Source organism: Stegodyphus dumicola, chromosome 1 (genome assembly GCF_044657685.1).
Source record: "Stegodyphus dumicola isolate Sdum_Otavi_A_Nest chromosome 1, ASM4465768v1".
Taxonomy (NCBI): domain Eukaryota; kingdom Metazoa; phylum Arthropoda; class Arachnida; order Araneae; family Eresidae; genus Stegodyphus; species Stegodyphus dumicola.
Window position 1 is genome coordinate 42563404 of NC_140768.1, and position 25404 is coordinate 42588807.

The 25404-nt window shown below is 32.1% G+C and overlaps 1 protein-coding gene across 4 annotated transcripts in view; it reads right to left on the bottom strand.

Annotated features, from left to right (window-relative positions):
• The window catches only part of LOC118195504 (nephrin-like), a 497037-nt gene that overhangs the window by 174581 nt on the left and 297052 nt on the right, over positions 1–25404 (bottom strand). For 3 of the 4 annotated variants that reach the window (XM_085814182.1, XM_085814164.1, XM_085814189.1), the window contains exon 2: positions 11742–11873. In XM_085814182.1, the coding sequence (XP_085670308.1) occupies positions 11742–11873 (132 nt within the window). The remainder of the gene's footprint in view (positions 1–11741; positions 11874–25404) is intronic. The other variant, XM_085814172.1, reaches the window with a different exon arrangement.

The following is a 25404-nucleotide window of genomic DNA, read 5'->3' on the forward strand; positions in this document are numbered from 1 at the left end:
GTTTCGTGTTGGAAGTAATAATATTAACTCTGACGATGAGCTAAATATTTTAGTGAAATGCAAATGTGCTTCTAGTAATAAATACATGAAAATTGATAAATGGTTCCTGAAAAGGAAAATCAAATTTCTCCGGTTTATGTTTGCCAATTATCATTCACAGAACCCGGTTTTCGTATTAGAATTAACAACCTAACGCAAGACATTTAAATATTTATCCAAAATGTTTCCTTTTTTGTTGTTTAGTAAATATTAGTACAATATATATGAAACTAAAACTTGTAAGGTTCATTTTAATTTCCTAAGTTAAAATACTTTTCTATCAAGTCTCATTTCATTTTCCTTCCAGAATGTGTATTACCAGCGCGCGCGATATTCAAATTAGGTAGAATAAAGGAAGTATTTAAAGAAAAGTTTTCGAGGACAAGATCAGAGCGTGGTCTACCTGCTTGAAGACCACGTTGCTATTTTGATTCTCTCGATGAGAATTCTGCCCCTTCGGGTGCTCTCCCTCAAATTGGGATGGAAATAGAACTTTGAGGCTGTGTTAGCCATTCTTTCGTAAAATACATGGACCCCCCCCCCCCGAAAAAAAAAACGCTAAGAAGCTTAATAACTCATAAAATTTTATTTTACGTCTAATAAAAGTATCGAATGAATATTTAATTCAAATAAACAAATTAATATTTTATAAAAATCTTTCTTATATATGTAATGCTTATATACGTAGCTTCTTATATATAGTTCGTAATCAAATCCACAGTCTCATACGATTTCCTGAAATAAATCCCATATATAAAATGCGAGTTTTAAGAGCAAACAAGTCTGAAAAATATCGCAATAATGCTTAATATTGCCCTCACTGCTCAGAAAGAAGTGAAATTCAAAAACGAAGAAGGAAAAAGGCAGAAACAAGTAAATAAAAAAGAATAAATAAAAACAAAAAAACGAAGCATATGCTTCGGAAACATTTGCGTCGCATTACACAATGCATAGCATTTCTTGGGAAGTATTTTCGGAAGCGCACCTCAGATGGATACAAAAAAAAAGAGAGGAAAAAAATTGCAATATCTTCAAAACCATGTTGCGACACTCTTACATGACGATGACATCCGTACATAAAAAAATAATGTCACGAGTAAGAAGCAAAAGGCATGCCGAAAATACGAGACGCGAGTAAAATAAATCATATGCATTTTCCATGGACATAGAATCATATGACATAGAGTCGAAATACCGGGATTACTTTCCGGTGAAGAAAAATAGTAACCCCTGAAGAATGGAATAAAGGAACCTGAAGAAGAGAACATTTATCAAGAAGGACGCCTTTTAGCAAGAATCATCTCTACCACAAGGAAGAACTCTTCAAGATGCATCCATTGGGTACTTCAATATATTTCATTCTTATGTCATATACGCCGCTCTCTAGTAACAGGGGCACCACCAGCATCTACTTTTACTCCAAAGAAATGTGAAATGCTTTGAAAAAAATGATGGCAATAACCTGTAAATTTTGGACTTTTTTGTTACAGAAAGACATACAGGCGTCCTTCTATTTCGTAGCGTCTTGTCCATTGAGTGAAAAATTTGTTTCTCTGAAGCATGCACTTGAAGCGATAGGTTCAGATTTCGGAAGTGATTTTATTCCCCAAGTTATTCTGAGGATAGAGGATAGCAACTTTTCCATCTGAGAAGTTTTGATATCAGATGCCTTGAGCATTGAAAAGAAGTTATATATTCTGGTTTGTATGCGAAGCGAAGGATATTTTTATAGAAATGATTTCGTTACATTAATCCAGAAGAAAACTACCGAGCTTTCGATTCAACAGAAACTAAAAATAGAATCTCACTGCTGTAACGCTCCTCCTTACGCATGCAGTTACTTAAATTCCTTATTTTATTTTAACTATATATATGCTTGTAATTAATTTGCATTTGAAACTGCCAGTAATTAAAAAAAAACCTCTGATAAATAAAATTGTTTTAATAATAAGAAATTCTCATGAATAAAACTCTGCCTGTATTAGCTTTAAAGCAATAACACGTATCAAAATATAATATCGTATCCTAAATGCTTTAAAATTCCACAGAATCTTCAAAAGCTGTACTTAAGTTACCATTCTGCTCGGACAAAATGCAGTTTTTCTAAGCTAGTTGTTGTTGTTCTTGTTGTTGCTAATGCTCACCTTTCTGATCTATAGTTAGCCCAAGCTTACGAAATTCCTCGTGACAAGAAGCACAAGTTTACGCCTGCCGTTGGCAACAGCCTTGAGCACCTTACAAGTGATAGAGCGATTTAGCTCAGTTCCGCCCCCAGTTCTGATGGAAAGCACCTCGGAGGGAGGGATCTGAATGTCTCCCATCCCTCTTCCCCTACCATCAACCTCTCGAGAGGAATTTCGGCTCGCCACATATTTAGAGGGCCCCCATGTCGCACAGACATTTACAAAGATCCACGCCTTCTTCGGGATTCAAGTCCGGGCCCTTCGGCAGTCAGCGGCGCTAACCGCTATACCGGTTGGGCGGCTCTAAGCTAGTTGACGCTTAGATTATCAGGACTTGTGTTCCTCTTTACTTGCTTTGGAAACATGAACTGTCCTGACTCGGAACAGGGAGCTTACTAAAGCTATGTTCAATAAATTGTGAAGTAGACAATACACACAGGAAGGGTATACGAAAGCCTTAATTTTTCTATCTTTACAGCGATTTCCGGAACTTCGGAATACAGAGACCAACCACTTGTGGTCTGAACGTAAGAATATAAAAATACTAACTAAAAACTCTAACTAAAACTAACTTTGGATTAATATGCAAGTGCCTAACTTCAATATTGGCCGTTATTTAACAAAAATCCGTATGTAGTACAGAGAGCTGCTAAAACTACGATACGTTTAAAATTATCAAGAGGATGGATTAAACCTCTGGCCTTGAAGGCAACCAGCAAACGAGTAAAACTACTATGACCAGCGGCCTGCTTCTAATAACTCCTTCCTCTCTCTTGCTTGGCAAAAAGCCACAACTTAAGTACTTGGCGTTAGCAAGAGAGATTTGCATATATAAGTTAAAGCTTTTAATTCTGGCCGGAAGTAGAAAATAAGAAGTGATAGTAAAGATTTAAAATAAAATAAACGTTAGTAAAACTTAGGATCCTTACAAGATCACGGTGTTGTTACTGTTCTCTATGCAGAAAAAGCGAAGAACGAAGTTTGAACAAAGCCTCTCCTTTTTCCCACTTTATAATTATGAATTGAGTCTCAGAGGAGTTTCTCAAATGCATCAAAATAATCCCATTTTTAAGTAAAACTTTTATTTTAATGCTGTTTTGTATTGACATGTATAAAAATATCTTTCTTTATGCTAAAACACAAGTATTTTTTTTTTCGGCCTTTATCCCTACTTAACTAACTCAGGACCAAAGGCAAAGTTAGATCGCCTACTTACAGAATCCGACCTGCGTGCTTTTCGTGGGTCCTAGCTATCGCATAACTTCGGGATCTTATATACACAAAATGATAGTATCCTCGTTTACTCGCTGAGCATAAGATGTTAATGTTTCTGAAATCTCAGCAGTCTACTATAAAGATGTACTAAAATGCTGAGTTTCAAATTTTTTAGACAAATTTATCACACTAGCGACAAAAATGATAGAATATTGTTTAACAATGAGAAGGATCGAATTTTATTTAGCTGTCAATATTAATTATTGTATTTTAAATAACTGATAATACAGAATGCTGTATATAAGTAGTATTTAATTTCCATTCCTTTTACCTATCCGTTTATCAATCTTTTTTAAAACCTTATAGCTTAAGGCTAATTATTTATTTCTTCGTCTTCCGACTGTTATCGTTTCAAAAATCTTTCAATCAGTTGAAATTTCTTTTTTTTTTTTTTTTTAAATTTATTTACGAGTTAAGTATTAGTACATTAGTATATACAGTAGTTTTAAAAGTGTAATTTAAAACTACTGTATGTACTAATGTACTAATACTTAACTCGTAACATTTGTATGTAATTAAGCATAAAACATTAGTAATAATATAATAGCGGCAATACCAAGAAAATGAAAACAAATTCTAAAAGTTTGAAAAAAATATGAAATAAGAGCATTTGATTCCATTATATTCTTCAGCTGCTTTCGAACTCATTTTTCAGAATCCACTTTACGAAAGCAATTAAACAGCACTTTTAATTTAATACAAAAATAACATACAGTACTTTGTGCCAAAGATAGCTGCCAACAACTTTGGACAATCTTCAGAATCTGAATAAATTTTAGAGCTTATGTGGCAGAATTTTATCTAAAAGAACAGTAATTACTTTTTTGTTGTTTTCAGCATACAATATGCATAATTAATTAACTAAGTCATTCTAAAGTGGCTGTCTAGATATTTGAGGAAAGCGAAAAAGATGGCATAATACGTATACGGAAGAGAGAGATTACAGAGAACGTTGATTTTTTAAAAATAGGGTAAATTATGTCATCAAAAACTACATTCTTTGTTGTTTAATTGTTTGTCTATCATCTTACATTTATTATTTAAAAATTTATATTATTATCTTGATATAAAAGTTAAAATTACGAGCCGATTTGAGATACATAAACATATATTTATATTTAGATTGGGATCATGAACTTAATTCGAGAATTAAAATTAAATTAATGTATTTTTTTTTATTTTGAACATACGATCTTTACGTGCACCACAAATGTATAATACAGGGCTTGCAAAAATAATTTAATTAAAATATTAAATATTACATGCATAAATAAAACGAACAAAAAACAGAAAACAGCTGTCAGAAATAGATACGTTCACTGAGCAAGTCACACCAAACTTTTTCGAATCGTTCTGCAAGTATAATGTAGCGCCATCGAAGACAGAACAAGAAAACATTCAGTGTTCCACATCTTGAGATCCTTTTTTGGAACAATCCCATAAATTATTTGACATTGGATTAAAACGAAACAGGTAACTTGCAAATTTGCTGTAATCAGATAAAAACTATCAAATTAAAAAAAAAAAAAAGAGGAAAGATTCAGAATGCAGTCTACGGTAAATAAAAGGAAAGAACGTTTTGGGCTCCGTAGCATTTAAAGATGAAATATATTCTTCATTTCCACTTAGATAAAAGCTTCTTATAATAAAAAAGCATCCAATAACTCTTTGGGATGCTAATAAATGGCTAAATGTAAACATATCTAGCTAAAATAACGTGCTCTACCATTTCCATAGTATGCCCACGCACAAAAGCAAAACGGACATCGATTACCTATCTCTAAGCGATTTTTCTAACAGAGTAGTTTGTCTCTGCTGGTTCAAAAGGTGACGAAAAAGAAGAGAATCTGAACATATAAAGTACCTTGAGGATATTGTCCCATTACCCTTGAAACACTTGACTGCAACATTAATACAGAGAAGTTCTGCTTGAAAAACTGTGCATTCATTTTGAAAACGTTGCTTAAAACAGCAAACCTCAGATTGCTATTCAAAAAGAACAAATGATAGACCAACTTTATTGTTCATGTTACTGCCATCTGTAAAGGAAACCTTATGAAAACACTTTTTAATAGTCTCTTTATAATCGCAGAAATTTATGGTCTTTAAAATAGCTGGAGGAGGGATATCGGAGAAGGAGACGTTTCTATTTAGGCAGTCTTCCAAAGTATCAGTTATCAATGCCCAAAAATATTATTCTTAATTCGATTTCGAAATCAATAGGCGGAACTCCTGCACGAACAAAAGTAGTCTTATAACTTAATGTTCTATAACCATTAATAATAGGAAGAAGAATTCTTCCTTTGCCCAACTGGAGACAAAATACAGCACTGTTTATACTTCCAAAAGAGTATTAGTCCAAGGTTTTCTTTGGAAAATTAAAAGTAAATCGTCTGAAAATGCAATTTTTAAACAGATGTCGAGATAACTTACAAGATGATTTATAATTACGTTCTAAAGAATAGGACAGGACACAGAGCCTTGACGACGGCCTTTTTCCAGAGAATAAAATCTTAATTTCGGACACAAGCTGTAGCTCCGTGGTCCTCCCGCTAAAGAAGTTTTGAAGCAGTTTATAGATATTATGCAGTATATTAGCATCTTCTAGAACTTTTTCGATAGATGGCCGCCAAGCATTATCAAAAGCAACTTTGATACAATAAAAATAAAAACTGTTGTAAGCTTCATTCTCTTTTCATACTGCAAGATATTACTACTAAAGCAAATACGAGCATCTTCAGCAAATTTCCGAGGAGTAAACCCGAGTTTAGTCCCTGAAATTTCAGTCCTTTTAGCAAAATTGGTCTTGATTACATATATTTTTCCAGACATTGTGAACATTAATAGTAAAGAGAAAATTTTCCACTATTCAAACTTGGCTTTAGCTAATTTAGCCTTACAATTACGTCGAAATTCAAAATATTTAATTTTATGGGTATCTTTAAAAATCTCTGAAATCTACGCCTAGCAGCATTTGCATGCTAGAAAGCATCAGTTTCGTTAGATCACCGAGGAACACTATTCTTCATACGTTTCTTCATCGGAAATGATAATGAGGCACAGTTAAAAGTAATGGTAGAGAAACTATTTGGAACATTTTCGAATGCAATCTATTCAGAATTAAAAGCAAGCAACGAACATAATTTCTCTTACTATAGTTCGACCGCCTCATCCGCGACCATGAGCGCAAACACGCATGCGCCATTCGGACCAAATTATTCTCAAACTAGGGTTTGGAAGGATGGAGACTTTTTCCCTCCAGCATTAGCTCTTTCCGGAGAAGAGAAGACCTTTCACGTTGCAGCAAGTAATACCGCCCCTTTTGGACGAGTCTATGTGTTTTGGCAGAATGCCAACCAGGGTTGCGGTTCAGTCGGTCGAACTATACACTTATAAAAGAAATGATTTTTTGCAAGTCCTTAAAAATGATTAATGTTTTTTAAAACTTTCTAATCCTTAAAATTATTGGAATCTAACATAATAATCGGACTCAAGATTAACCTGGCTATTATGACTTAAGGGGACTCATACACCTTAAACCCCCTCATGATCTTCGAATATGTGACTGTTGCAGGAATTGAGATATTTTATTTATTTTAAAAGCAATTACTTCCAACTTTTTACAGCTGACTACATAATATAGCTGCTTTGGAAACTAGTAACCAGAAAGTTTGTGTTGCCACAAATATTTTTGTAATTTAATCCTCTTTGTGACAAAATATTTCGCCATGTTTCCATCTTGCGCGCATGATATTTTAAAAATATTTTATGATAAATATTTTATGATATTTTAAAATGGTACATACTTGAAATTTGATGGAATTCTTTATATGGGCACTATTTTCTAACTGAACCAACAATCTTATGAATATTTTAGTATTGAAAAATTTCATGGACGGAAACATTACACATTTTTTTAATAAAATACATTTTATAAACTCAGCTCCAAATAAAATAAAAATTTAACATGAAATTTTTAGAATTTTAGGTTTACAGTAGTTTTCAAATGTTATAAAAGCTATATATTAAATATGGATTTAAATTATGAAACAGAATGTTTTAAACTGTGCGCGCAAGTTGGAAACATGACGAAAAATGTTGTCACAAAGCGGATTAAATTATAAAAATATTTGTGGCAACACAAACTTTCTGATTACTATTTCAGAAAGCAGCTATATTATGTAGTCAGCTGTAAAAAGTTGGTAGTAATTGCTTTTAAAATAAATAAGTTATCCCAATTCTTGCGACAGTCACCTATTCGAACATCTTATGAGTTTTAAGGTGTATGAGTCCCCTTAAGATTTGTTTTCCCCTATGAATTAAATCATACCTCATCAGAACTATAGTTATTAAAATAAGATCTTTATGTTTCTCATATCTGTCTACATTACAAATCGACTGTGGTATTGACTTTTTGTTAAATGTAAGTAAATAAAGGAATTAATTTTTGTTAGCTAATGTGAAAATCAGAAATAAAAACTTGCTCGTAAAAGCCTCGCATACCGCAAGTAAAACTGTCGAATCATCAGAGAAAGCATTCTTTCATAAACGAATAATGTCACATTTATTGTCGGAATATTCTAGTTCTGGATACAATGCGCTGAGTTGTTGCTTGCCTCCTTTGCAAACCTGAGCATTTCTTTAAAATTTTGCAATTAAGAAGTCGATAACGGAAAAAAAAATCCACACTACTTCTACTTCCCTCGTTTTTTCTCCCTCTAATTCTAAACTCAGTTAATTAGCACAGGCATAAAAAATACTCAGCTAAACTCTGTTAGAATGTTTATTTTTACAGATTTAGATTGAATATACTGATAAGCTTTGCCTGATTTTTATTGTTGTGGACACTGCGCGGAAGCAGTAAATGCATTCGCGTTTTTATTTTTATGCTTCTTCTTGCTATTACTCGCGAAACATTGACCTCATGATGCATAAAACATTTAAAAAATAATTGGTTTAACAACTTCTCTCTTTTCTCTTGAGATTAAGCCTAACAAGACATTCGCTGACTGTAGTGGAAACTCACAGAACAATCTTTTCAAGAAGATTATAAGACAACGTCGACGAACACAAAATCAGACAGCCGACGAACTTGCCATTACAAAAAGTCTTTTCAGCTGCCTCTAGAGCTAGAAAAAAAAGCGAGCAAAACAAAAACCTAAACAAATCAAATACAAAATCGATTTTTGTGAAGACAGTTTCGAGCTCTTTCAACCCATTGCGAACGTGAACGCTACGCAGTAAACCTTCGTGACACAGCCTTTAATTCTTTCAAACAATAGAAGACTAGATGGGGAATTGGATAATAATAGCGGACCTATGTAGAAGCAAATCTAATTACAATGAGGCACTCGGTGCTTCATGTTCAGTACATCCAGTTATTATGTGAAGAGTTCAGTGCCGATATCGATTATGATAGATTCTGCAATTATATCTGCGTATTCTAGAGGATTTATAGTCTCACATAATCAGACATTGATATTACGGTCTTGGTAATTGATAAGTTTTAGGAGGTCATAAGTGATAAATACCGGCATCAGTGAAAAGAAACATTAAACAAAAATACACTTGTGAACTGATAATTAGACGCTAGTATCATTTCATTATGATAGATAGATTATCTCTGATAGATAAATTATACCTATGTTAAAACAGACATGCAAAATAAAATATTTTAGTAAAATTTTTTAAAGAAAAAAAAAAACCATCTTGCACAGCCTTCACAAAATAAATATTTAAAACAAAATCACATCAGAATTGAGCCTCGTTTAAGAATTTGTTAAGAATTACACTGGACATTTTTTGTACAATTTAAAGCACTTCTAAATATTAAAACAATGCAATATTTATCTCAAATGTATAATTAAATGTTTTTTTTTTCGTTTTCCTGTCATAAACCTAAAATAGGAAAAAATAAATCTAAGTAATTATATTTCAAAGCCAGCACAGTTAAAATTAAGAAACAAATATTTCAGTATTATTAACAAGATAATAAAATATTCAGAAATGTGATTTTTAATTAAACTTTTTCAATAATATAAATACAATACCTACGACTAGTAAGCGTTAGGCGAATAAAACTTGAAGCGTAATTTGTCATATATGAAGAGGTTTTAGAAAATCAGTTATAAAGAAGCACCACCTAAATTTCTTTTGCACTTCATTCTTAACTTTGAGAATAACTGTAATTATTTGCTCTTATATCAGTTACACTCTGTCCCAAACTGCTTAATTTGTCTAAAATTGTTCTTTGGATTAGAGCGAAACTACAGCTCTTGTCAAAATATATTCGCCAAGTACTCGCCAAACTGAATTCAAGAATCGTTCAAGGTCTTTTTTTTTTTTTTTTTTTTTTTTTTTTTGCAAATTAATAATCGTACTGTTCGTTTTACACAGATAATTCAAACAAAATTTCGACTTACCGTGTCTCTCAATTATGTTCACGAAAGTTTTATTCGAACTCGGCAACCGACCGAGCGATCGACAGAGAGCTGCACTTTAGTGCTTGGCCGTGAAGCTGTCTTCACCGTTATAAGCCTGATAACCTGCAGACTATGTTGCTGATTGTTTCAGCGTGTTTATCGTAATTTTTTGACAATTGTAACGCATCTTTGGAACTTTACCGTGTAATACTGACTAATAAATTGTGTTTTGATTCTTTATCAAGTGTTGCCATCAGTCATTTCAAAACCACGAACCCGCAGAACGCAACATTATATTTTGAAATACTGCTAGAATACATCTAATTGGACATTAAATTTACCTATCCCTCCCTATACGCAGCTTTTTAATAAAATACATTTTGAAAACTTGAAGAAGTTACATCATTATGATAGTTGATTTCTTACTGATAAATAAATTTTGTGGTTTAAAAAAAATATAGTTATTTTATCTATATTTATTTAACTTATTTACATCCCGCTAAGTACTGAAACAAAAAATATGCATTCTTTAAATTAATCTTTAAAATACTTTTACTGTTCTGATTTTAGAGGCTCAGGTTCTAAAAAATAAAATATTAACAGAACAGCATCAAACATTAAAATTTACCAAAATCCACGAAAAAAAAAAAGAAAAAAAAAAAAAAAAAAACTTCAATAAATTTCCAGGTATATATTTCAGTTAATATAATAAAAATCTGAATTCTATATTTTATTCATTCAAGAAGAATATTATGTATTTTGTATTTTAATAATATTCTCAAGCTATCTTACGAAGCACTAGTCGCTTATCTTTCCTCTAATGATTCAGATAACTGTACTTAAATGGTGTCATGTAAACTAGTTTCTTTATGATTGATAATATTAAAATCACTATTTATTAAAAAATCACTATAATAACAAATAAAATACATGAATTTACAAATATTCTCCCCTTAATTAACTCTTAGGCAATCCCATGCAAAAAATTGATACAAGCCTGTTTGGAAGTCTAAATTATTCCAAGCACGTTAGAAAGATTATTACTAATTCCGAATATGCGAAAAAGAGAAGTACCGTGACAATCTAGATTAAATTAACTGGAGCCTACGTGATTTCGCATGCAGTACTATATAAAGAATCTTGGCACCAATCTTGTCATTTCATAATTGATTGATAGAAATGAAGTAAATATCCTAAGGAAAAAGACACTACATAATATAGTTTGCGGCAAAGGTTATTTCTTTCTTATCTACTCAGCAAAAGATACACTAAATTTGAAAAATGATAACGTTGGACATTAATCTTCAGTTGGTAGAATTTAAATTGTAGCAAGGATGATAGTTGCAAAGAGGCTCTAATGTAGAAGTACACTGAATTAGAAATTTCATTTTATTTTGCTGACGGGTATAATTAAATGTTTTCTTTATATATTGAGGTACTCTACAGCGGATCTAAGGAAACATTTCAAAGAATCATTACAACGACATACTGATTTAGCGACGCCTCTAGTTCTCACTGGAGTCTTATATAATGTTTTTATGAAATTCTTGTTGAATAGAGTTTGGTGAAGGAGCTATCATTTTGCTAATACAAAGAAAAGAATTTATTTCATTGTAGTCTTAAGATATTAGACAATACTTTTAAATCGTTAAGTCAAGAAAAAAAGAAACGTAGTAGCATAATAGTTTGAAGACTTAGAAATGAAATTTACAAGAAATTCTTCAAGACACTTCAGCATCAATTAAAATATCGACTGAAATTTGTAGCAATAAAAGTAGGGCCCATTAAATACAAAATTAGCAAAAGTAATTTTTTGACTTACCCAGAACGAAACCATCTTTGCTCCATTGAACACTTCCAGCTTGATTTCCGATTCTGCATTGCAGTTCGATGGTTTGTCCTTCTACAACTGCAGTATTTTGTGGTTTGACCCTGAAGTATTGCTGTTGACCTGCTGATACAAAAAATATTTAGAATTAGGCAAACTGTTTTTCTTTATTTTAGTATCATTAAAATATTGCATACATCAACAATTAGATACTATTAAACATTAAAGGCATTTATAAGGGAAGAAATATCCTTAAAAATTCTTTCAGTAAATTAGACCTGCAATTAAAATTAAGTTGCTGGCTTTAAATTTATGAATATTCTCCCATTTTTAACACAGAAGCGTGTACCAAAATAAAAAATATATAAGAATATGTGCGATTTTCCGGTCTTGAGCTTACAAGTTCAATGCCAAAAAATCCCGCACATTTCCCGAAACTCTTGTGGCCTATGATGGAAGGCCAATCACAAAATTTCGGCTCATGGTCCCAAAAGAATATCATTCTCTTAAATAAAGCACTTTCTTTGCATTACACGCAAAGAAAATCTCTGGGTCTCCGATTATGGAAGAAGACAAAAGCCTGTCTATTTTCCAAGGGCACCCTAAAAGCTACCTTCACTACTCATTACCATTTTTTATTCGAACACCTCGGCCTTTATTCTAGTCAGCATTATTACCCTATCTCGTGAATTTTTTCGCCGCTCTATCGCTCGCAATAGAAAATTTGATTAATGTTCATTACGTATCCCAGACTTTTTATAGAATTTTTTTTTCATGCTTCTTTGCAGTTTCCCTCCACTGACGTGTAGCAGATGTGTACGCTTTGCAACCTTTTCTTAAACTTCAGGAAATTGCATTTGCGATCAGAAGAAAGTAAACTTGAATAAATAAATTCCAGAATTACACATGCTACGCTATTTTTTCCCTAGTATTTTCAAGCATTATGTTCTCCAGTACTTGGTTCAAAAAATAAATGTAATAAACAATTAACTGTAATGAATTTGTTATTATTGTGTAGACCTAGATATGACCTACATTTGCATTGCTGAAAATAATTGTTTGATTTGTTCTCGAAATAAATAATATTTATTTACACATTTTTCACTTTTATTTGCCAAGTTTTGTGTGCATTTGTTTTATATTTTGCACTGTTATTTGTGCTAACTTGCATTGCAGTGCGTTTATGTTTATAATTATTTCCTCACATTTAGTATGTGAAAATTTTTACATAGCTTTCAAATAAGTCCGATAAAACTGAAGATATCGACCCCAAAAATTTGTCGAAACTGGCTGCCATTTTTTTATATTATAAACATATGCATATTTGTTTCGTATTTTCATTGCTCTAATTTCAAGTATATTTGCTTTTAGTCCAAAGGGGCAATTTGCCCTGAAGAACTATTAATTTCGGTTTGGCATTTTGTATCGTGGCAGTATAAAGGCTGTATCACTTTTAAAGCGTTGCCACCATATATTATCGCCCTGTCTTATATGTAAAGAAATTAAATAATGAAGAATCTGCATAAATGTGTGTATGCTTCTCGCATTGTGAAAAAACAACGGTATCTAGAGCCATCAAAATTTGAATAACGTAATCTTCCATAGAATTTGGGCATGTGGAAAACCTAATTTGAATTTGTAATTTGTTTTATTATCGATTTCAGATTTTGTAACACTTGAACGAATTTTTGATTAAAAAACTAAACGATTTCAAACCAAGCAATGGCAACACAGTACAAAAAATAAACATTTTTATCTTCAGCGCGCGAGACTCTGTATCGGAAATTCTAAAGATATGCTCATTTTAAAATTAATTTGCGATATTGCTGTTGAACTCAATTTTATAGTTTGTGTACGTAGAACATGATATTTAATAAATAAAAGTAATACACAAAATGTTAAAAAAAACGCCCCCTTTGGACGTAATTTAAAATCTGAAACCTTTCAGATTTTTTTCTTCTTCTCTTTTTTTTTTTTTTTTTTTTTTTTTTTTTTTAATTTTGTAAATATGTATTAAATTATTTGTTTACTATTATTCTATTATATTTTAATGTAGAATATTGTGTAGAATTTATAAATAACTTAGGTAGAAATCATTACATCATGTCACGAAATTTATTGATCATTCCGACAAATTTGGTGATACACAATCATTTTCAAAGACTATTAAAATGTCTCGCGTTCTCATCTTCAGGCAAATGATGCCTGGGGAACAATGTTACAAATTGGATCCTACATTTATCTCAGTAGACAGTAAAATCAACTACATCAGGAACACCAGGAATTTCTAGAGTCTTTCGCTTCATGGCTGCTACAGATACAAAATTCGGCCCAATTTTAAAGTTACGATTTGGTACAGTGAAGTAAGTAAAAGCCATTTCGTTTTATTTTTGACAAAAAATTTTAGTCCCACTTTCAAATCAGACATTAGCTGTCCTCAAAATTTATTTGTGATAAATTGTTTTGCCTTACATTTCTTGCATATTAGAATTAATTTAAGAAGCTTTTCTTACTTAAAGAAAAACTTTTTGCAGAATATTCAATAGTAATGGAACTACAGCTTTAACTTGTTCTTCCTCCAATGATTTATTAAATAGAACTGTTTCTAGAGCTCCAAACAGGTCAAGTCTCCCTATCCATTGGATATTTTATTTAGTAGGTCAAATTCTACCCACTAATATCCAGCAAAAGATATCAGAAAACCTCCCTTTATGAACCGAGTTGGAATCGATAGTTGGCTACTAAAGTGAAAAGCTTCTAGATTGAAATTGAATTTCTTTTTTATTGTTGTATATCATTACCAAGACAAATTAAGAAGCATTTAATATCTGAACATAAGAAATCCGTTAGCTCTAAAACTAAATTTACAGTTAAAGAATTTATGAGCAAGCTTCTTATCTCATTTCTGAGATATATATTTTACTTAACAACATCTTAGCAGTTCAAACTTCTTTCACGTTAGATACCTATTATATCTAGTAATAAACAACTTCAGTAAGCGTTTCCAAAAATTCTTTTAACAGTTATTTTAATGTAGTGTGGATTTCTACAAGCTTTAAACCAATAAAGTTAATCATGATTGCTATGAAGTTTTGGTTCGTTGCACTCTCGTAAAGTTCCCCGTCCTCACTCCATATTTTTAAGAAAGCTTGTATTTTTTCCCAAAAAACTGGCATCAAAAGATACCGATGCTATTCCATATCAAATCCAAATTATAAGATATTTTCTCCCTCGTTCCAGCATACCTCCGTGGTAGTAATGGTAGCACACTCGGCGCGTATTCGATAGGTTCCGTTCGAGTCCCAACGAAAACATTGCACATTTTTTATCTTCAAAATAACCTAATGACTCTACAAATGACGCCGTCTTAAAAGGCGGTGGGTAATATTTCATCACCACCAGAATTTGGCGATTGGGTCTTCCAATCCCCAGTCGCCCTTTAAAAGAGAGAGTATATAAGGTATTTTCTCCCTCCTTCCAGTATGTCTTCGTGGTGTAACGGTAGCACACTCGGCGTGTATGTGGGAGGTCCAAGTTCGAGTCCCAGCGAGAATATTGCTCATTTTTTTTACATCTCTTGCTTCAAAATAACCTAACAACTCTATAAAAGCATTAGAAATTTTAGACACTTCAGTATGTTCTGTTACATGCTATTGATTATTTAGTGTGATAATTAATTATCTAATCGCTTTTGCGCATTGTATTAAGTAACTAATTAATTAGCACATTGATAGAAAGTTATGATATTTAGAGATACAGCGATAAACAAGGACAAATCAATTTTATTTATTCCTTAATAATATTACTTTGAAATGTAATCATAGTCAGTCTTTTATATTTTAGACTCAGTCAACTGAAATAAAAAAAAAAAATTAAAAACTAGCTTGCATATAATATTTCTAAGAAAGACATTTCTTCATGCAGCCTAACTAACAAAGCCTACATTTATCAAAAAAAAAATCTTATTAATTAATGTAGTTGTAAGAAAATATTAGATATTTTTTTTCCATTATTCGCATAGAAGATTTCGAAATCTGTTCCTTCATAGTTACTCACAGTAAAATGTTTCTGATGAAAATAAAGCAGAAATATCTTACTAATTAAAGAAGACGTTTAAATTTAAAACGAGAAAAAGCAAATATACTTACAATTCATTCAAATGGTGAAACGACAGTATTAGATTTCAGTTTACTTTCGCATTTCTTTTGGATATACTAGCAAATTTATAATTGCTATTTACTTTTAATGTAATCTCTTTTCCTGAAAGTACACCCACTTTCGCTAGAAGTAATTAATTAATTTAGAATTTCATTACTGGTACTTCCACTCAGCTTCATTAGTATTATTTCCATACCTGTTTCATTATTATTAATTCGGCTTATAGCATTTATTTACACAACTATTCAATCGCAATAATTGGATGTTTCAGTGCATACAAACAGCTGTGTTTAAACCAATGATTCTGTTAAAAATTTCAGATAATTGCAGAATGACCTTCGTTTATAATAGCGTCTCTGCGTTTTCATTACAGTTTCCTATCCGAGAAACTAGGATCCTGTTTCCCTGAAAGTCTCGCATTCATGGAATTCACTGATTTTATATTCCGGGGAGTTAAAATACTTCCCGATTGCTTCCAAGGGAAGTTAAATTGACTTAAATACGTTTTTATTGATAGAAAATTTCATAATTCGTGAAAAAGGAAGTCTGAGTAACTTATCACAATTAATATCAGTTCAATTTTTTTTTTTTTTTTTTTTTTTTTTTTTTTTTTTTGTGATTATGGTAAAGCCCAAAGAAAAGAATATTTTCGTGGAGGACTTTCTAAGAGAAACTGGCTCATATGCACGTTACACATGGAGAAAATCACAAAAACGCACATGCAGCCAGCCCTTTCGCGAAATTCGAACCGAACTACTAGTGGTCAGCGACTTTACCGCTCGCCCGCTGGTGGGCCTAATATCAGTGTTAAAGTGCAGCATGTGGTTATCAGTTTCTAGAGCGTGGAAAAATGGGATCCATTTGCACTAGTAAAACGGATTTTACATAGCCTAATAAGCCATTTGTGTCAGCATTTAAAATAAGAAGCATTCGTTTATCTTTAGTTCTCTGTGGTGCTCTTATGATTTTTTTTAACCTGATACATAAAATGACCGTCTACACGTATGAATATTAAAGATGATGATGGCGAACAGTCTAAACGAATACTTTCTGATAACAATGTAGCTTCTAGAAAATCGGCCGGAAGCATATTTCAGCAAGAAGAATGAATCTCTAAAATATTTATAAAGAAATTTATGGCTACAGTTGGATTTAAATGTAAATGCACTTCACGAGAATAACTGCGTTAGATAGACACAAACCCAGAAATTTTGATCTCGCTCTCTATAAATTCCGGTAATGTAATATGAGATGTCATCTTTCATGACCGACAGATGGCGTTGAATGGAACAGTTTTTGTGAACGACAGCAGACGAGGCCGCCATTGGAAGACGTGTAATACGGTGTTCTGTGATGTAAAAAACGTTGAACTTCTTTACATCTGTAAATACATTTTTTTTCTCATTTCCATCTATGTATGTAATCAGTTCGTTGATAATCTTCATTAAATGTATAAGTTAAATAGCCACTTTGCATAATTATATATGTTTTATCCCTGGACAACGAAGAGCTCTCAACTATATTTTATTAAGTTCTACAGGTAAGATGGAATCTACAGTAATTAATTAGAAGTGTAGATAAACAGTCATTATTTATATTAAACTGTACACAGATGTCTGAAAGTTTAAAATCAGTCAGTATAATGACACTTACTATAATGTGAACTCCATTCACACCCATCTATCAGAATATTCCATATGTAATGTTCAGTGCATGTTCTGTATACATGGCCTTTGACAGCTCACGAAACGCTTCTAAGTTGCTAAAGATAACCAGGGAAAAACACTTTTTGTAAAAACAACATTACGCGAAGGTTGACCTTATCTAAAACAAAATGTAATGGTTATGGCATTTTCTTCGTCCCGAAAGTTTAAATAAGGGGCCAGTTCTATTTATCGTTGCATCTTTATTTTAATAATTGATTCCTCATCACTATGACCCTTTTATTATTCGTGGATTTTTGAATTAATGAATTAGATACAACATTACGAAAATGTGTTTTGCCTACATTGCTTATATTAATTCAGCATCAAAGGCAACAATGCAAACCCAAATGTATTTAATTCGGTTTTGTAGCTGATATTGTATTTTAGATCTAAGTCATAGATCATTGTATCAGATTAGAGACCGTTAACTTGCTTCACATTTACTTACTATATGGTTACTTACTATAACGGTTACGCTTACTATAACAGGCAAGCGCCCGCCGTTGGAAAAAAAATGTGTATACATAATCTTGTTATGTCCCCCCCCCACACACACAATGGATGTTGTTAGTAATATGATGCAATTTTTTTCCCGCGAATGAAGTTATATCAGCTGTTTCAAAAGACCATAGTGCTCTGTTCGTTTTGTTATTTCTTATAAACTGCCTAACTTTTAACTGCATAAGCACATAAAATCAATTCACCTTTCTTGGTATTCCCAGGAAAAATTTAGTATAACTAAATCCCAGAAGGGGGGAAACTACATAAAACAAAAATCTTAATTTTGAGATTTCTAATTTTTGAAACATTCCAACATTTGAAAAAAAGAAATGACACATAAAAAGTTAAAGATACTGCTGTTTTTGAAAGGGCAGTCTATTTTGGCCTTCAGCTGCATGAGATTACATAACTCCTGATTTCGTAACTATTTTCCATTAATATTTCATGGTCGTATTGAAAGCTTTTATACACTACTAGTGGTCAGCGACTAGTAGAAAGATTTAGAATATAAGAAGAAAGATTTAGAATATCTTTGCATTTCAACACTACTGCATTCCATTTTAGGAACAAGGGAAAAAAAAGGTTTTTTTTTTTTTTTTTTTTTTTTTTTTTTTTTTTTTTCAGAGAGGGGGAGTGGGTAGAATTGCCTCTTTCAGAATAAAGAATAACTGAGGCAATTCGGAACAGTGAGTTATCGCAAAAATTTATTGAAAAATAAATTGCGCAACTACTCCCGATTGCACATTACGCGCAAGAAAAATCTATCCATTGAAAAGCGCAGGATGAAATGGACAAATAAGCAGCTATGAAATAAACGACGGGAGGGTGAATCACTTTTTATACTTCCCCTATCTAAATCTCAAAGAAAAGAAGTCGATAGAATTTCAACTCTAAATTATTGGCGCTAAGAAGAAATTGATAAAGAGAATGGGATAGTATCAAGTAAGAGAGATGAAAATGTCTGTCGTAAAAGATAAATCTATATTCACAATTTCATATCTATCTTCCAAAACTATTAAAAACTAACAGAAGAGAGCACAGTATTTATTTTACTATAAATACGTAGTTCTGATTTATGTATTTGTATACATCCTTTACGTAAATGTTTAGAATAAAATTTAAGAAAATCTAAAATATATAAGTGATAAACTTTACTACCAGCTTCGTGTTTCTATTTTAAAGCTATAGCACTTTTTAAATTTGTTTTTAAAAAACTAATATCTTACTGAACATTCGAAAAGCACTTATAGCTAATATATGAGGATTACTATTCTAATAGGTAAAGTTTCATAAAGTCCAAATGTTAATACAGTAATATTTTTCATTCAAATAAATATGTTACAAAGAATAAATCTATTCATAATACAATAAAATAGAATTCTTAAAAAATACAAAAGCCCAATATCTTTTTACTTTTCCCAGATTGAAGTGTTATTACATTATTCTATATACTATATGCAAAGATAAAAGAAAAATCAGATTTTATATTACGACCAAAAGGGCGTTTTTTAACGTTTGTGCTACCTCTATTTATTAAATATCATGTTCTTTGCTCTTAAAACCAATCAATCACTAATTTTGTTTAAAATAAAATCGCTGCTACGACTGCTATTAAATATGAAAACAAACAAATGCCAGTTTATTCATGAAACAAAGTAAACATACTTTGCTTTCTACAAGCAACTGTGTTACAACATCTTATCATATTAGATGCAGTTCTATACTTTATCAATACATATATCTCAGGAAACTTCACTGGTATACATATAAGCAAATTTGCACAAAGAAAGGAATTTATAGGTAAAATTAACTAAGTAATAGCACCAAGTGAGATGCTAATCCTTAAACCAGAACAGTAAACTGAATCAACTGAATGTATGTGAACCATTTGTTAGCATCTACGCAATGCATCGGCAGACGCAGACTATCATAATTATATATTGGTAATGATTACCCACAGCTATCGCTAAGCCCACAAGTAATCCGCCACAGATCATCAACCACGTGAACTCCATTCACACCCATCTGTCAGAATATTCCATACGTAATGTTCAGTGCCTCTTCTGTATGCATGGCCTTTGACAGCTCACAAAACACTTCTAGGTTACTGTGGATTACCACGGAAAATGTAAAACAATATTACGCAAATGTTGACTTCCTCTTAAACAAAGTGTAATGGTTATGGCATTTTTCTCGTTCTGAAAGTTTAAATAAGGGGCCAGTTCTATTTATCGTTGCATCTTTATTTTAATAACTGATTCCTCATCACTATGAACCTTTTACTATTCGTGGATTTTTAAATTAATGAATTAGATACAACATTACGAAAATGTGTTTTGTATAAATTGCTAGTATTAATTCAGCATCAAAGGCAACAATGCAAACCCGAATGTATTTAATTCAGCTTTGCAACTGATATTATATTTTAGATCTAAGTCGTAGATCATTGTATCAGATCAGAGCCCGTTAACTTGCTTCACATTTGGCATTGTTCGTACACGCATTGTGATAAATTAAATAAGTAGAGTTAATTAATTAGTTAATTAATAACTAGCCATACAACACCGGCCGAAAGGATAGAACCCTAATATTTATATTGTATTTGAAAATATGTATTTTGATTAGACTTCGAAAGCTGGGGGGCCCTAGATTTTCGAAACACCCGAAAATTGATCTAATTATGTTTTAAAATTATCTTAAAGTTTATAACCTTTCAAATGAAATCGTAGTAATGAATATGTGCTAGCAATGTATGTTTTGCCCTAAGAAAAATTTTCGCGTTACAATTTTATAAATTTTGACGCGGCTGCACTAAAATTGTAAAAATCTTGCTAGAGTTTAGTGCAATTGAAAAACGATTTGAACTTTCGAGAAATTAACAAGATCATGAAGGTATGATCGTTCATTAGCTAGAAAAACAGCAGTATGAATAATAGGATTAAATTAAAGAATCGGGTTATGGGAATAACACACTAGGTCCGACTGCCTAATAAGAAAAGCTTTCGTGGCGGATTTTCTGCAAAAACTTAGCCAATATTTGAGTTATGCATGAAGGAAACCATGACTTCATTTAATCAGTCGTTTAATTGCGGACAACTATCACTTTGATTTAGTTTATGTGATTACGGTAAAGCCTTGATGACTATATTCTTAAAGGAAGGGATGCCTTCGTAGAGAACTTTCTAAGAGAAGCTGGCGCGTATACACGTTACACATGGGGAAAACCGCGAAAGCGCCCATGCAAACAGCCTTGTTCGTAGGATTACTACCAGTGTTCAGTGACTTTACCGCTGGTGAGCCTTCCAGAACTATCAGTGTTTTACGGTTCCAGTGCCTCGGCCATTGGTAAGCGCTAAAGAAGGAAATCAAAAGAACGAGGAATACTAGCATGTTTCGAACAAAAAACTGAAAATTATAAACCTAGTTTACTGCCATTTAGAAAATGCAAGAGAAATTTTATTTGCTACTGATCTTAATATGAAAAGGAATTGTGAATTCTTTTGAAAGGGATCCTTTGCTGTCGCAAATTGCATGATAAGACAGCTCTAAATATCTCTGCTTAATTCTTTTGAAGAAAAAAAAATAACTTACTTAAGTATTTAGATAATAAATAAAAAATATAAGTTGACGTCTATGACCTTTAATGATTTAAATCTCTATTTTATTCATTTGCTTAGTTTTCCGTTTTTAGGCTTATTAATGGATGAATTATTAACCTCCACCAATTCATTTAGTCATTGATATTGCTTATTATTAATTAATGCGATTTCGCCCAAAGAACATAAATAGAGGGATGAATTGCATTATTTATAAATTACTACTTTAAAACAACGTTTTTTTTATATAATACAATAATATGTAATACAATAATTATGTAATATATGACTCATCAAGCATGAAACGACAATAGCTAATAAGAAAGTTAGTGTCCAAATACAAGTTTATTCTAATATATAAATTTATGAAATAATCAGAGCATAGCATAGCAATTAAAATAAATGCAAAATATATCTGTTAAATAGAATATGAATATCTAATACATATGTATGTATGATATGCAGCTAAAGAGCATTATACGTCTTCAGAATAAATTGCCTAAGCAATAAATTCTTCATACATTTCTGACAAAGTAATATCGACGTATATAAATTATTTATATATGTTCCCACCAGATGGCGTTAGTTGTTCGCATACAACTGGCGGTCATGGCTTCTGCGCAACTCGCTTCAGCGCGCCCTAATTCGCATATCAGCGATGGAATCAACATTTAAATCTAGCGGTATGCCTGATTACATGAACGGAAAACGACCTTTTCCGGCCAGGGGTAAAAAAGAATGCACAATCGTTAGTCACATGTGACCCTGCTTACGATAGTGATGAAGCTACGAATTTGCAAGTCAAGATTTGGTTATTTATTTCTTTCTCTTTCGATAAATAGAAAGAAAGAGTGCTGGGAGGAGGGAGGAAAAAAATTGCTACAAACAAGAATATGAATATGTATGAGAAATAAACGAAAACACACAGCTTCGTTCATTTCATAAGCGTCCTGATAAGTTAAAAGTAATAAATGAGCTTCACTTTTTTTTTTTTTTTTTTTTTTTTTTTTTTATTTGGAACAAAAGCTCCGTATCAAATAAAAATGCAAGTAAAAATATAAGTTGTGAAATTCTGAAATAACCTGTAGTGGTACTAATTATAATTGTCCAGATTTTATGATAATAAATTAATCTTTAATTATCACCAAAATCTTTGTATATTTCAGATAAAGAATTTGTATCATGTGTCGAGGCACGTAACATACGTCGCTGAAAATATACTTTAATTAATAATTACAATGATGCAAATGCTAACAGTTTATCAGTTGGATATACAGCAAAATCTATTTTAAATTAAATAAAATACGCATGTTATAAAAATATATTTGAAAATTTAAATTATTAAGAAGTTCGTTTGTTGCTTTTAAATCCCTTAATATCTTAAGCAAGTAAAACTTGAAAAGAAAGACCTTTCGCCGCAACCACTACTTTGTTTCCGACAACTGGCTATTTATAAGGTCACATGGAAGGTCAATTAAAGATCTATTCCCACGAACAAAGGTAAGATCTGCACATCGCATACACGGAGGTATTTTTTTTAGAGTTTAGAAGAAGCACAGAGTAGCAAAATGTAAGGATAGAAAAATTTGCAGAATTTACAGGACGCACGGAGCAGCAGAATTTAAAAGTCGCAAGGATTGCAACGGACGACAAAATGCTTAGCGTTGTCTCTGCAAGCATGGATGATAAATTAACAGAATCTGACTAAATGTAACGATAAAAATTTTTGCGAAGATTCTGCTAAAGATGTTTATGATGTCTGTTAAACGTTCTAATCTATAACAATGTGGTAACGCCTCGAAGTATTTTCATTAAAGTTACAGAAAATTAAAAAATATTTTAAAATCATAAACTTTTACATTAAAACAATTTAACATGACTTTTATACGCTGATTACACTTTAAAGTCAAAAAGAAATTTAAGCTAAACAATTACCATTAGATTAAGAATTAATCAGATAGAGATAAAAAATTTAGAACATAAAATCATTTGTTTAAAAGCGATTGTTAAAAATTTCATTGCTAAATGATAAACGGCAGAGGAAACCTGCAATAATATTTCATCAGAAATATAGCCATGCGGAATTTTATACATTTATCTGTCGAAGAAAAGACTTAGTTACTCAACATGTGGCAACATGTGTACGTATTTCAATGGCCCACTTATATGGGAACCTAGCAATATTATTTCCCTCAAATATCAATACTTTTTTTTTGACAGGACAACAAATCCATTTATTGAAAAAAATAAACACCAAGGAAGAGGGTTTCTTCAAAGTTCGCGCAAAATTATAAAGGACGAGGAAACTAAATGACCAGCTTTCAGACTGTTTCCTTTTAACGATGTTATTTCTGGTTAAGTGGATTTCGAATAAGCGAAGCTCGGATAAGCGGGGTTTTCTTAAAAGTTTTTAATTGACATGTTTATTAAGCGAGCAGGTGTGCTAGAATAGAAAAAAAAAAAAAAAAAAAAAAAGAGCGAGATCTACAACTGCACAACATCATCTTTATTTCATAAAACGCCACTGCTTTCTGCATTTCATAGTTTTTCAGTGAGACCAACCCACCAGCGGCAAAGTCGCTGAAGTTCGGTTCGGGGTTCGAATCTCAGCGAACGGGCGTTTTCGTTGTTTTCCCCATGTGTGGCGCGCATATTAGCCACGTTCCCTTAAAATGTCATCTACGAAGGCATCTCTCCCCTTAGCTTAGATAGCCCTCGAGAGCTTTGAAGTAATTAAATTAACCAAACCAAGCAATTTCAGATACTCCCAGCTGTTGAAAATATGATGTTATTTATTTTGCTTTGTGAATACGGAATGGATACGAGAGCAGAGAAGTACAGATACTTTTATACATTGATTCTCTCCAATAATGTTTCTCTTACTGAAATACCAGCGAAAACCAATGGCCACTAAAAACCATGCTCAACAAATTACACACCCCAATACCACTTTACGACTGGCAGCGCAGTACGCGAAATCGTTGGAATGCTCGATATACAGCAGTCATCATTTGGAGAAGAATGAAACTTCAGATTGCCACTTCGAAGATTCAAGTGGCCTTTGAAGGAAGACGTTAACTTCCCAAGACAACGTTGAAGGACTGCGTAACGCTGTTACCTAGCAACAAACTTAGCATTGATTTTCCCTTCTCTTCAATATTATGGTAACGAGAAAGGAAAGAATTTCTTCACGATAACAGGCCCCTATATTTCCCTATTGTTTCCGATTTCATATTTGAATGATTCAAGAGGTTTTCTTTCTTGTTGAGTTTGAAACGAGTTTTCAATTCGCAAATTCTGTCCAACGGCGGACTAAAAATGTAGATAATAAAGTACTGTAATAAAAATATAAATAACAGGTTATTATAATAAAAATTTAGGTAATACAATATCACATAAAAAGACATACAATTTAAAATCTTTCTTTTCTAAAGTTACGATATAAAAGTAACATTTATTTTTATTTTAAATGTGGAGTCCCACCAGTGGACCTAGTGGTTAAGACCCCTGAATACTGGAAATTCGACTTGCATTCGATCCCAGACGAACGGGCTTCCTGCAGGATCGATTTTCGTTGTTTTTCTCATGTGTAACATTAATACGACACAGTTACCTTTAGAAAGTACTTCACGAAGGCATCCATCCTTTTAAGCAGGTACCCCTCGTGAACTTTGCCATATTCAATTAACTAACCTT